Source organism: Echinops telfairi, unplaced genomic scaffold, assembly GCF_000313985.2.
Source record: "Echinops telfairi isolate 266 unplaced genomic scaffold, ASM31398v2 ScPeMD7_18;HRSCAF=68, whole genome shotgun sequence".
Taxonomy (NCBI): Eukaryota; Metazoa; Chordata; class Mammalia; order Afrosoricida; family Tenrecidae; genus Echinops; species Echinops telfairi.
Genome location: NW_022103915.1, coordinates 41,103,879 through 41,116,849, shown reverse-complemented (window position 1 = coordinate 41,116,849; position 12,971 = coordinate 41,103,879). Strand labels below are relative to the sequence as shown.

The 12,971-nt window shown below is 40.1% G+C and overlaps 1 protein-coding gene across 1 annotated transcript in view; it reads left to right on the top strand.

The window, feature by feature from the left end:
- The window catches only part of CHURC1 (churchill domain containing 1), a 20,924-nt gene extending 8,216 nt beyond the window's left edge, over positions 1-12,708 (top strand). Inside the window, exons 2-4 of the mRNA XM_013003659.2 lie at positions 5,892-6,027; positions 6,572-6,642; positions 12,565-12,708. Of these exons, the coding sequence (XP_012859113.1) occupies positions 5,892-6,027; positions 6,572-6,642; positions 12,565-12,657 (300 nt within the window). The 3' untranslated portion in view covers positions 12,658-12,708. The remainder of the gene's footprint in view (positions 1-5,891; positions 6,028-6,571; positions 6,643-12,564) is intronic.
- The last annotated feature ends 263 nt before the right edge of the window (positions 12,709-12,971 follow it).

Sequence of the window (12,971 nt, the reverse complement as noted above, 5' to 3'; positions counted from 1 at the left end):
ACTCAATAGCAGTGGCTTTTAGTGGGAGAGATACTTGGTTGTCACCATGGGAGGGGTAGGTACTTCCTGACATCTCCGCAGGAGGCGGGAGAGATACTGCTGAAGATCTGACATTGTACAGGGCACCCTACTCCCTACCCTCAATGAAGAATTACCCAGCCTAAAATAGTGCCAAGGTTGAGAAACTGATGTAGAACAATGAAAATGAACAACCTCGAGTTAACAGTAACTTTTTTAAAAAACAGTAACTTGAATAAGTATCACAATACAATATTGGTGAAAGACTTCAAAAAGTAATTGAAATCAGTCAAAACTAAAATATATTATTTAAGGATCTCTACACATGGGAAAAGGAGCCCTGGTTGCATAGTGGTTACACACTGGGCTGAGATTAACAAGGTCAGCAGTTCGAAACCACCAACTGCTCCGAGGGAGATAGGTAGGACTTTGTACACCTTAAAGATTTATCCACGGGGTGGGGGTAGGGGGGGCAGGACACAGTTCTAGCCTGTCCTATAGGATCGCCTGTAAGTAGGCATCTACTCGAGGGCAGTGAGTGATATTGGGACACATGGGATGTATACACCATGAGTCAAAATCAGTAGCACCTTGTTTTCTGATAACTAGATAATGAAACTATAAAGAAAATAAAGCTATTTCTTTAAAGTCATCCTAGTTACTGCCAAAGGGTAGTAATGATCAAGGGAATGATCCAGAAGGGTCACAGGAGGGTAGGGTTGCCTGATGAAGGCTGTGATCCACCGGTGCTCAATTTATATGGTTCATTTTGCTGTATGTGTATGTATCTTGCAACTTTATGTGTTCTATTTCAAACTTCTTTTTTTTTTAAGTTAAAATTGTTTCATGCATCCAGTCACGAACATTGCACATTTCAGGGACCCACAGGGAGAAGTTTAAAAGAGATGAGGTTGGAGTCATGAAAGTGGAGCTAATTGAAAGACTTAAAAATCCAACTAAGAAATTTAGCTTGTATGCTATATGTAAGCACTGGGGAGAGGCAAGGCAACTGTGAAAAGGAGCCTGGGAACACACCGCACATTTAGGAGCCATGGTAACAGTAATATAGGCATCAGGTAACGACCTCATTTCAAAGAAAGAATTGAAATGACTCACCAATTGAATGTAGGAGGGAAACAATAAGGGAGAACTATAGATGAGCTCAAGGCTTTCAATTTAGGCAGCTGGGAAATTGGAGGCATCATTACAGAAAGCGGAGCTATGTGAAAAGAATAAAAATTTGGGTCCAAGTTACCAAGTGATTTTTACAGGGTTTTATTTGAGGTTGGGCATGAAGCATCTAAGAAGTGAAGTTAGAGTCCACGTTTGCAGTCTGATGTCCTACACACATTTGTCAGTCACCATCAACATTGAGAGTAGTTTGCGGGGAGGTGGAGGTGGGGAGGACCAAAGAGAATTAAGGACTGCTTCCAAGGATGGATTACATAATTTAGGAAATGAAAACAACAGTACAAGAAGAGGAGTAGGTCAGGAAATTATGGTGGTTGGAAAACCAGGAAAAGTGCTTATTCAGAAGCACTTTGCTCTGATTCCATTCTGTTGGACAATAAAGGGCTGTCCTGAGGAAGAATTAAACTTTTCTTTGGAAATTCAGAAGGTAGATTTAGAAGTAATTAAAAGTTGGGTGTTATGTGGTTGTACATTTGAATCGGATTAACAGTGTTCTAACAGACATTAAGAAATGGAATGGCAACTTAAAGGAACTGTATTCGTTCTCTTGTTCAAGAGATTGACTGACCCCTTAAAATCTCCAGGATCCCCCTACCTCTGAGATTCTTTGAAGTCATGAAATATTTGTAAGAGCAGTGAGAGCAGAAGCCAGTGTGTTCAAGTTAGCAAAAAAAAGGTTAATAAAATGGAAGCAGCAAATATCAACACATTAAAAAAACTTGCAGAAGAGATTAATGGATTAGCTGCTTAGGAAGCCACAAGTACAGGATAAGTAAGTGATGTTTAATTGTTTATCTCTTAGTTATATAAAATTATCTAAATAAGTTTGCTCTTGATAGGCTAGAAATAATAAATGGGGACACTTGAGGACTTGAACTCACTTGTGAATCCAGTTGGACATGAACAACACTAATTTTCTGAACCTAATACATATATAATTTATGTTACTATATAACATTAATTCATATATATACTTTTTTAAAATTGAAGTGAACAATTACCAAACCTGTTGGAACTAGATCTAGTGTTGCATTTTCTAAAATTAATGAACAGGTACAAATGTAATAGAATATCCTTCAAGCCAAACTAGAAATTAAACCTATTTTTTATATATTTCAAGTTTCAACTTTAAAATTTTTAGTAATGCAACAGCAAAGCAGAAACACATCATTAACTCAATTAGAGTGAATAAGCTCAGTATGAATTACTGCTACATTTACATTAAATTAAATGTTCAATACTTTATTACATCTCATAAAAGTAGGCTGGCAAAGTTTATGTATTCAAATTATTGCCTGGGAGATGGGAAAAGATATCTTAAGATACAAGAAACACAAAGCATGAAAGACAAAGGAAGTTGTACTTTATGAAAGCTGCTTACTTGTCAAAAGATACCCTCATCATAATAAAAAAGCAAACTACTGCTAGGAGAAAATATTTCTAACACTTATCTGACAAAGGACTTGTATCCACATATATGAAGAACTATTGTTTTTCATTAAATACTTTTATTGGCGGCTCTTACATCTCTTCTCACAATCTATACATTGATCCAGTGTGTCAAGCACGTTTACACATATGGTGCCATTATCATTTTCAAAGCATTCTCTTCCCACTTGAGCCCCTGATATCAGCTCCCCATTTCTTCCTCCTCCCCCACGAACCCTTGATAAGTTATAGGTTATTATTTTCATATCTTACATCATCCACTGTCGCCCCTCACCCACTTTTCTGTTGTTTGTCCCCCTGAGAAGGTTATAGATTGATCCTTGTAATTGATTCCCCCATTCTCCCCCCCACCCTCCCCTAATCCTCCTCACATCTCTACTCTCATTGTTGGCCCTGGGGAGGGGGGGTGTTTATCTCTCCTGGATTCCCTGTGTTGCAGGCTCTTGTCTGTTGCAGTGTGCATGTTCTGGTCTAATCTGATTTGTAAGGTAGAATTGAGATCATGATAGTGCGGGGAAGGAAGCACCAAAGAACTAGAGGGTAAAAAAAAAAAGAACTAGAGGAAAGTTGTGTGTGTCATTGGTGCTATACTTGAAGAACTATTATAGTAGATATAAAAGAAGATATATGTGAATGACCAATAAATTTCATGAAATTCCTTAACAACATCATTGGTCATCAAAGAAATAAAAATGACTAGTGAAAGTCTGAGGTCTTAAAGGCTTGTCTTAAAACAAGCAGCTACCTGAGTGAGGAGACAGCTAAGTCTACACAGAAGCAGCACACTAGCCTGTGTGATACAAGGATTGTAAGCAATAAGATCCACGCCCAGAGGAGAGAATGGTGCACCCACAGGGTGTCACTATGAGTCAGCATTGACTGGATGGCAGTGAGTTTGGTTTGGTATGGATGATAGTGGTAGCCCAGAGTCTGTTTGCAGAGTCCCTACGTATATCGAATCCCCGTGAGTCCCCAAAGCATGGAGATTAGACATGTTAACAGCCTAATATCAAACAAAGGGCATGGTAAAGTAGATTTCAGCAGCTGTGCGTAGGCTGGACAGTAACACCTTGTCATTTGATCTCTCTCTGCACCCAGTATGAATTTATTCTAATATTTTAATACTCTGCTTTTTCTGATTGAGGTCTTTCTCTGTTTTATATGGTCATTGTTGCTGGGTCCTTGTTTGTTGCTTGTTTTGCATATTTCTCTGTATAAGGAAACCGAGGTTGGTAGACTTTATGAAGACGGTAGCTGGATTGGTAGTAACTGGGGGCCCAGAAAGGGGTGTGGGGGAAATGAGGAGTCAACATCAGTGTATACGAGAAGGAAGAAAATGTCTACACTCGATTATGGTGATGATTGTACAACCCTTCCTGTATGATATGCTAATTATCGTTCAATAATGTTTAATGGCTAATGGAATGTACTAAATAGACTAGGTAAAATAAAAAGATAATATATTTATGAGGAAGTAGAACAATTGGAATTCGGACATTGGACAATGGAAACATTGAGAGAACCATTGGGCAGTTTCTTATAAAGTTAAATATCATATTGATCAGCCATTCTACTTCTACATGTCTCCTGAGAAAAATGAAAATATGTCCGCATACACTTGTTCATGAATATTCATAATCGCTTTATTCCTAAGAAGCAAAAGCTGAAAACAGGTCAAATGCCCATCAGTTGATGAGCGGATAAACCACAGTGCATTGAATATTACTTGAACGCACAATGAAATATGCACAATTAAATATTACTTGGCAATTAAAAGCAACAAACTACTGATACGTATGACCGCATAGATGGCTAACACAGGGCATGCTGAGCAAAAGAAGCCAAACACAAAAGAGAATAATTGTATGACATGATCCACCGCTTTGTGTGCTGTCTGTCAGTGTGTCGTGTAGTGCTGCAGTACTGGAGGCTGTGCCATGGTGTTTCAAACACCAGGAGGACCGCCATGATGAGCACGTTTTAACAGAGCTTCCAGATCTGTCCACTTATGAGAGATAAGCCACTGAAAACTTTATGAAAATTAAAACATTCATGAGATCCAAAATACAACTGTGGATATACTCTATCTGAATTTAGGGACCATCTGAAAACAATTTGACAAAGTAAACACTAATTGAAGAACATCTGACGAGTTGTCTGGGGACATAAAGAACAATATACACAATGGAAGCAAAAAGATCATTTAAAAAGAGCAAAAAACAGTGAATGTCAGAGATTACTTGGAACCTTGATTCATGCAGTTTCACTTACATAACTGCAATAGAGATGTCTTGATTTTGAATGACTTTACGTTAACTTAAAAGTTTCTTAAGTTCTTGGTTAGAAATTGGGGTTGGACTGAACTATTTATGAAATGACTTCTGGTTCGTAATAAGCCCCAAACACCAACCTCACTGCCGTCAGTGGATGCTGACTGATAGCCCCGATGGTCCTGTGAGTCTCTCAGACCAATTCTCTGAGAGAAGAAAGCGGGGCTGCTTGTGGTTTCAAAGTGCTTGCCTTGCAGATCCAAGACCAACTGGTGACCACTGTGCCATCAGGGCTTCACCTGGTTTGTAATATGTACTCTTCATTATTGTTCAGTTTTTGCAAAGGGTTCATTTGAACCCAGCGCCGATATAGTTGATTGTTTTAGAGATGAAATAAAATTCTCTGTTGTACACCTGTCAAGTCAACGTGATGAATTACAGAATGCACCTTCTTTCTGAATCACACATCCTTGAGGAATGAACTGACCCGTTTAGCGCTAAGAGGTTTATTTTTTAAGTTTGTTTATCTTGTGCTATTAAGGTTTGAGAGAAAACTATTCTGACAACTGAATGCAACTGTATAAGATCATCTTTTTCCATTTTGATTGAATTTTAATTCTAGTTTTATGATACCCCACTTAGTATCGCTGACTATTAACGTTGTCTACATTGTTGTGATTTCATTATTTCTCAATAACCATTTGCAGGTATCCTCTCTCAAACACAGATGCAGGCCTCAGAGACTTAAAGAACAAACGTTTCTCTTTAATGTGGGCAATATTTCTTCAGGAAAGTCAAGCATTTCAAAATTACTTGGGATAGCCTTCAAATAAATAAATTCTGGTCCCATTTTTGCCTTTAGCAATTTAAGTTTTTAAATTTTATTATTTTTATCAAAGATCTTGAACTAAACATGTTGTTCTCAAATGTAAGAAAATAAAATTCCCATGACTGATATTTCAGGGTAGCACCTGCTTGGAGAATGGCTCTTTCTTGCTGAACTTTACAGGCTGCGCAGTGTGCAGCAAGCGGGACTTTATGATGATCACCAACAAATCCTTCAGAGAGGAAGATGGAGAAGAAATAGTGACCTATGATCGTGAGTTGGCTTCTTCTTCTTTTTTTTAATGAGTTGGTATCAGCTCCTGAAAATGGATATGTTGCATAAAGTATTCTCAATGTCATATTGAAATATTTAGTTGCTACATAGGTTTTTAAGAAGAAGATTAAGCTAACATCACATTTATCTAACACCACATCATTAAGTATTGCTAGATAAGTGACTTGGCAGATAACCAAAGTTTAATACTTTGTATCATTTGTGAGACTAAACGCTTTCCAGTTAGATAGGTCCAGCTAGTTTAAACATACACTCAAATATGCACTAACTGATTACTTAAGAGACAGCTGATGGGAATTACATGCATACTCAGCTCCTAGTGCTCATCCCCCACAGTTATGTAATATTGCTGTGACAGAATTTGGATTTTTATCAAGATAGATATTATAATGGATTTCCTGCTGTGTTAACTATGACAGATAGTGTTAAGATTCTTTTTAAGGTCTACCATGCTAAGAGAAATGTTACTGTTTTAAGAGACCTTTCAAGACTTAATTCTGTAAGTCTCTCTTTGTTTTGGCAGATCTGTGTAGGAATTGTCATCACTTAGTTGCCAGGCATGAGTATACATTCAGTATCATGGATGAATTTCAGGTAAATGTATAACTATGGGTATGTGATTGGGGTGGTAATAAAAGTAACCTAGAAAACCTACATGTAGTTTTCTTTTCTTTGTTTTGTTAAACAAGTTCTTTACATAACAAAGGTGTTCATCTTCTGTCTGTGGTAATTGCATCGTAGAAGCTCCTCCTGCCACCCCATTCTGCTCTCTTGGCCTTTTCATTTCAGTTACTTTCTTTTCTTTTTTCATTTCGTCCTTTATTTGATTTTGTTTGCTTTTTGCACTTCTGTTCTAATACAATACAATACAATTTTTTCCTTTTCTTTCTTTTTATTTTATTTTATTGGGGGATCTTACAGTTCTTATCACAATCCATACATATATCCACTGTGTCGAGCACATTTGTACATGTTGCCATCATCATTTTCAGAATTTTCTTTCTACTTGAGCCCTTGCTATCAGCTCACTTCCTCATATAGTTTCCATAAATTAAGGACTAGCGGATATTAAAGACCACTCCTCTCACCTGCCTTTGTGAGTTGGGGTATGCTTTAAATTTGTGTGGATCTTTGCTATCTTGGCCTGTCTTACAACTGAGGTCTCAGTGCTGTCATTTCTCTTTTTAGAGGGCAGCACATTATGATTTCTCATGAGGTTACTTTTGTGCCTCTTTTATCCTGGCCAGTTATGTGATTGTACACCTGTTGGCATTAAGTGTTGGCCTGAGGCTGAAGGTTCACAACTTTGATGGTCAAGAAGAAGAGTTAGACAGTGCAAGGGGGCCAAAGGCAAACTGGAACCCACAAACACAAACTCTGCCTCTATAAGTCTCTCTCTGCCTCTATAAGTCTTCAAAGTGAGTTATTTATTTAGTGTGAACTACATATTCAGCCATAGGAGATGAATGTTAGGCTATAGCTGTCTCAGGCAAAGGGATTCTTTATAAACCCTTCAAACATAGCTAGTACTTTAATTGGAAAAAAATAATCATGACACTCTTCCATAACAGAATCTTATAAAATGGTATTATAACCGCTCTAATTAGTTTTTTAGTTTAGCATGGAAGAAAGCACCTAAACACCTAACAAGAATCTAGAAAGATATGCTATGGTTACTCTTCTAAACAGGATCTTGGCCATATCTCCTCACTGTACAAAGGTTCTACCGCAGAACAAAAACACAAAACCATTGTGTGCTAACTAGGGCAAAGTCAAGTTCTCAGTGAGTAAGTAGTAACCAAATAAGGGAGTGAACAACTGAGAGACGTACAAAGAGTAGCTCTCTCCTTTCACTGCAGGAAAGGTGTGCATATAGTTGTTATCCAGAAGCTCCTATAGCTGGGCATGACAGTGCCTGTTTATACCCTCACAAAGCTATTGCAAACCACTGCCATGAGATCGAAGATGTTCCATCGTGACTGAGCGCAGGCATTTCCAAAGCTGTCCTTGAAATCACTCTGGAGGTGGAGGGAGGGCCTCGTAAGTGTGAAATTCTCTTGAAGGACACTTGTTCTGGGCCTTTCCTTAGTCTCCTCACTCCCAACATCCGTTCTTTTCACCCTTCAAGTCTATATTCTCTCATCAGATTAGTTTTCTTAACATGATTCTTTCAGACCACTCCTTCGGTCTTTCCCTAATTCAGCTTTGACTACAGTACAGTATCCAAGCTCCTCACTTGAAGGTCCTCACGAGGCTGGCTCAGCTGCCCCTTCTCCCCACTGCTCTCCGATGGACTGTGGACTCTTCCTTCCCTCCTGTTGTAGAGGAAGATTTTTGGTTCTTCGTTACTGTTGTTTCTCCTACTGCGTTTCCTTGGGGTTCCCACTTTTATATTATCGTCTTTCTAGCATTATCTTTTTTTCTCCACAGGATTTACTTGTTTAAAATATGATCTATACCTAGCTCTTCTTTATTTATTAAAAATAAACAACTATCCTTTCATTTCACTCAGTCACCTGTTCTCCTTGTAATCATTTCCTGCTTTCCTTTGGCTGCTCTACTTGAATAGTGCCCTACTTTGATCTCTCCGTGCACCCAGTCACTGAGTGTGGGCCAACTGACACCGTCATATAACTACCAGTCCTCTCTCATAGGTTTCCGTTCATCTACAAATCCTGGAACCTCACTTCACTTCTTCTCCTTCTCTACACGTCTTCTGGATCTGGCTCTGTTAGCCTTCAGCTTTGGGAGGCATGTCTTCCGTTGAGATGGATCGTGCTAGCCCTCATTTCTTTTTAAACTATGTGAACTGTTCCTTTGCTTTTTCTCTGGTGTCCTGTTCTAACTTTCCTCCCTGACGTTTGGTCTCTGGTCTCAAACCTTCTCTGTACCTCTCTCATCTAGTGAGCAGATGTGCACACTCAGTGTCAGCTGAAGCCTATTAAATAGATATCTCCCAGCTCACCCTCCCTAGCCCTGAGACTCCACCTGCTCTCATTTCTTCTCTTTTAGCAATATTGGCACATCTGCCCAGGCCTTTCCCCACCCATGTCTGTATCACAGCAACAGCTCCAAAACTGTGCTTCTCAATGCTGCCATTGACTTAGTCTTCCTAAAATATTCCACCTGGCATTGCCCTGATTAAAAAAAACTTCCAAGGGCACCTTCATTCTCCTATAACTCCAAATACGAGTTTGCTTTTTGTTTCCCTTCAAACGTTTGCCTTGACTTAAATCATTCTTGTCTTCAGTGCCGCTTCTTTCGAGCAGAACTAAATTCTCTCTCCTCATTGCTCCCTGCTCTTGATGTCCGTATTTCCTCTTCCCTCTCTCAGTTCCTTTCCTCTGTCCGGCCCTGGCTGATTGTGCCTAGCAACTTTGAACGTCCACCTCCACATGATGAACCGGAGAGCTCTGGCTTCTCAGCTACTGCAACGTACCCTCTTCATTTCTACCAGCTCTAGCCCCATCTTGCCCTGGAGAAGTACTGGTTCAACAAGGGGCGCACACACTTCCTTTGGATCAAAAGTAGTCACAGCAGTATATTCACTTCCGTTACCCAGCTTCACTAAGCACGAAGCATGACCAATCTTGCTTATTCATGCCTCACCATTCCCACAGGGTTTTTTCAAGCAGATCTTAAACATATCACTACCTCTGTAAAAAAAAAAAAATCAGTGTTTACACAAGGATTCTGATTTTAGAATCATCACAATACCATTTTCAAACAAGGTAAGATTTTCTAGTGCAAAGCTTAAAGAGAAGTAGAGATGCGGTACAGGGTTTAAGTGGAAAGCACATCATAAACAATTAAGAGGTAGTCCTTAAAAGGGCTGTGTGCTTGTCTCAAGAAATAAGATGGGGTCTGTGAGACTGCTCTGTGTCCCTTGAAGGGCTAGGGAAGAAGACGGGTTGGAATTGACGGGTAGTTATTATATATTATGTTGACAGGTAGTTATTAGATACTCATAACAATTGTGAGGATGGCACAAGACCAGGCAGTGCTGTGTTCTGTTGTACACAGGGTTCTATGAGTCAGAACCAATTCAACGGCACCTAACATTAACAACAGTAGAATAAGCAGAAGCCCTGGTGGTCTAGCATTGGTTGTACATATGACTGCTAAACACAAAGTCCACAGCTCTGACCGCCAGTTGCCTTGTGGGAGAAAGATGTAGCTTTTTGCTCCCATAAAGATAATATAGCCTTGTATACCTTAGGGGAGTAGAGCCCGGGTGGGGTAGTGGTTATGTGTTGGGCTGCTAACCATGAAGTCAGCAGTTTGAAACCGCTAGCCATTCCTCAAGAGAAAGACAAGGCTTTCTACTCTCGTAAACGTTTCCAGTCTGGTAAACCCACAGGGGGGTCTGCCCTGTCCTCTAGGGTTGCTATGAGTGGGAATCGTCCAATCAGTGGCATTGAGTGTATACCTTCAGAAGCGGTTCTGCTCTGTAGGGTCATTTTGAGTTGGAATTGAATCCGTGACAGTGAATTTGGTTTAGTTTTTTATTTAATATGGGAATAAGGAGCCCTGGAGACACAGCAGTTTAAGTGTTAGGTTGCTAAGCAAAAGGTTAATGGTTCAAACCCATCAGCTGCTTTAAGGAAGGGAGAGGAGACAGTCTACTTCCATAAAGTTTCACAGTCTCAAACGCTGTGGGATAGTTCTGTCCTGTCCTGTAGGATCACTGTGTTGGGACTGCCTTGATGGCAGGGATTTTTTCCTCTCTCTTTTTCAAATCGAGTCAGAGAAAATTCCGAGGAGCCCTCAGAATAAAGTCCATTCTTCCCTAAAGATGCCTCCACCCACTTCACTCTCGGTCTTCGTCGTTCCTTCCACATCCCTCTTCCCAGTCCTTGGCCCGCTGGAGCGTTGTGGGTCCCTGTGACTGGAGGAGGAGGAGGAGTGAACACAATTCTTACTCCCCTGGGACAGGTTTTAGAAGGATGTTCTAATCCTACCATGTTCTTGGCATTTCAAATTAGAATTCTAGGCGCACTGTCCCATAGAAGCACTGCTGTGTGGGGTTAGATTTTATAGCACTTGTATAATATGGATGTAAAGGACTTGCCTGGCAAACCAACTGTGTAAGATTGTGTCTCTGGGGAACTACTTTTGAGTTCCAAATAATGGATGAGATTTGAATTCTAACCACTTATCAGTGTAACAATTACAGGTATAATCGGTTCACCGATCGAATACTCTTCTGCTTTTATGTCCGGGCTTGCTTCCTTGGTTCTCCGAAGTTAGAGTACGTTCCATGAGTCATGTGTCCAGCCTTTTCCTCTGTCACGTCTGCCAGAGCACCCAGCAAACTGCAGAGCGTGTCGGCACTCGGCACAAGCGTGTTCGCTGCTAGACTGTTTGAAACCTGACATTTGCCCCGCTTCCCATGTTTTTCTTGTTGACTCCTCTACTTTGTTTCTATTCTTCAGTAACGTCTGATGGGTGAAGGCAGGGTAGCAGTTAACAGCAGTACAAGATCTCAAAGAGGCTAGATTGTTGTATTTCGAACTGATTAAACTGATACTTGTTCTTTGAGTTCTAGCCTTCATGCATTTCTTCTATATGCACTGAATTAAGTGTGGTCTTTAAGGAGCACACTTTCCACTGTCTCAACTAAACTTCTCTCCTGAATTCATTGGGATCTGGAAAGGCAGCTACCTGGTTCTGAGTTGTGCCCTAGCCACTGTTTACCTCTGTGACCACTCCAGTTGGCTGTGCAGACCCAAGAGACACCATGGCTGATCAGTTGTAAGACAGCATGCAACCTGTCAACTCTTGAAATACTGATTGATCTCACCTAGAGTTTTGTTTTCCTCAAGAAGCTAGCCCACTTCTCAACAAAAGCTTTAAAAGAAACGTGTCTCTCTCATTTGTATTAAGTAGTCTATTAGGATAGGACTTTCCCATAAGGACCTTTACCTAAATTAAAATTACGGCTATCACTAGTGTAGATGTTTGTTAAGTCCAAGAAATACAAAACTCCTTAAAGGGATGGAGTTCCAGGCATCCCGCTGCCTACATCTAAATATGAGGCATGACACAGTGGATTTGACAAAGCTGTGTATTTTTCTAGAATAGCTAACAGTTTTATAGGTTGGTAATTTCCCCCTCACTTTGTTTTCAACTCATTTTCTGTTGCATATGAGTGTTACATATCCTAAAAAGTACTCGCTCCAAGTCTGTCTCTAGGGACCCCCACCCAGGCTACTTCAGTACTTGAAATGGTGGCTCTAAGCCTGGTCTGTGTGTTTTCATGTCCAGGACAAAGCCCTCCATTTCCAAGATGACATTCTTGTGCTTGTGTTAGGGAGAACGTCAGCCTGCATTCAGTCAATGTAAACAAAGCTCTGGGTGCGGAGAATACATCTGAGATATTATGCTAAGTTTAAAGAAATTGGTCCAATTGTCAAAAAATTGTTGGCCATTTGCAGGAAACAGCTGTACCAAGCTTAATAAGAAGCACTCTTCTCCTTTTTCCTCAAGGTATTTACGTATTTTATCTTGTTCTAGGAGTACACCATGCTGTGTCTGTTATGTGGCAAAGCTGAGGATACTGTCAGTATTCTCCCTGATGACCCCAGACAGATGACTCTGTTGTTCTAAGGATCCTTTTGCAGTTCTGCTGGAACCACATAAAAGTTTGTGTACAATTCAGCAAGCCTGATGGTTTGTCTTATTTTGTCGTGAAAATACTTCTTTAGCTTAGATTTATCTATTCTTTGAAAGAAAAAGCAAGTTAGGGAGTTGCTGCTTTCCAGAGCTAAGTTTTTCTGCTCAAGTTCCCCGTTCACATCAGAGTGAAACATTATCATTAGAAGCTATGTGGCTAGAAGATAACATTTCTGGGTGGGAGCATCTGGAATGGCCAGGAAATACACCAGATGAGCTGGGAGCATAACATAAGGAAGTGCTAAAAA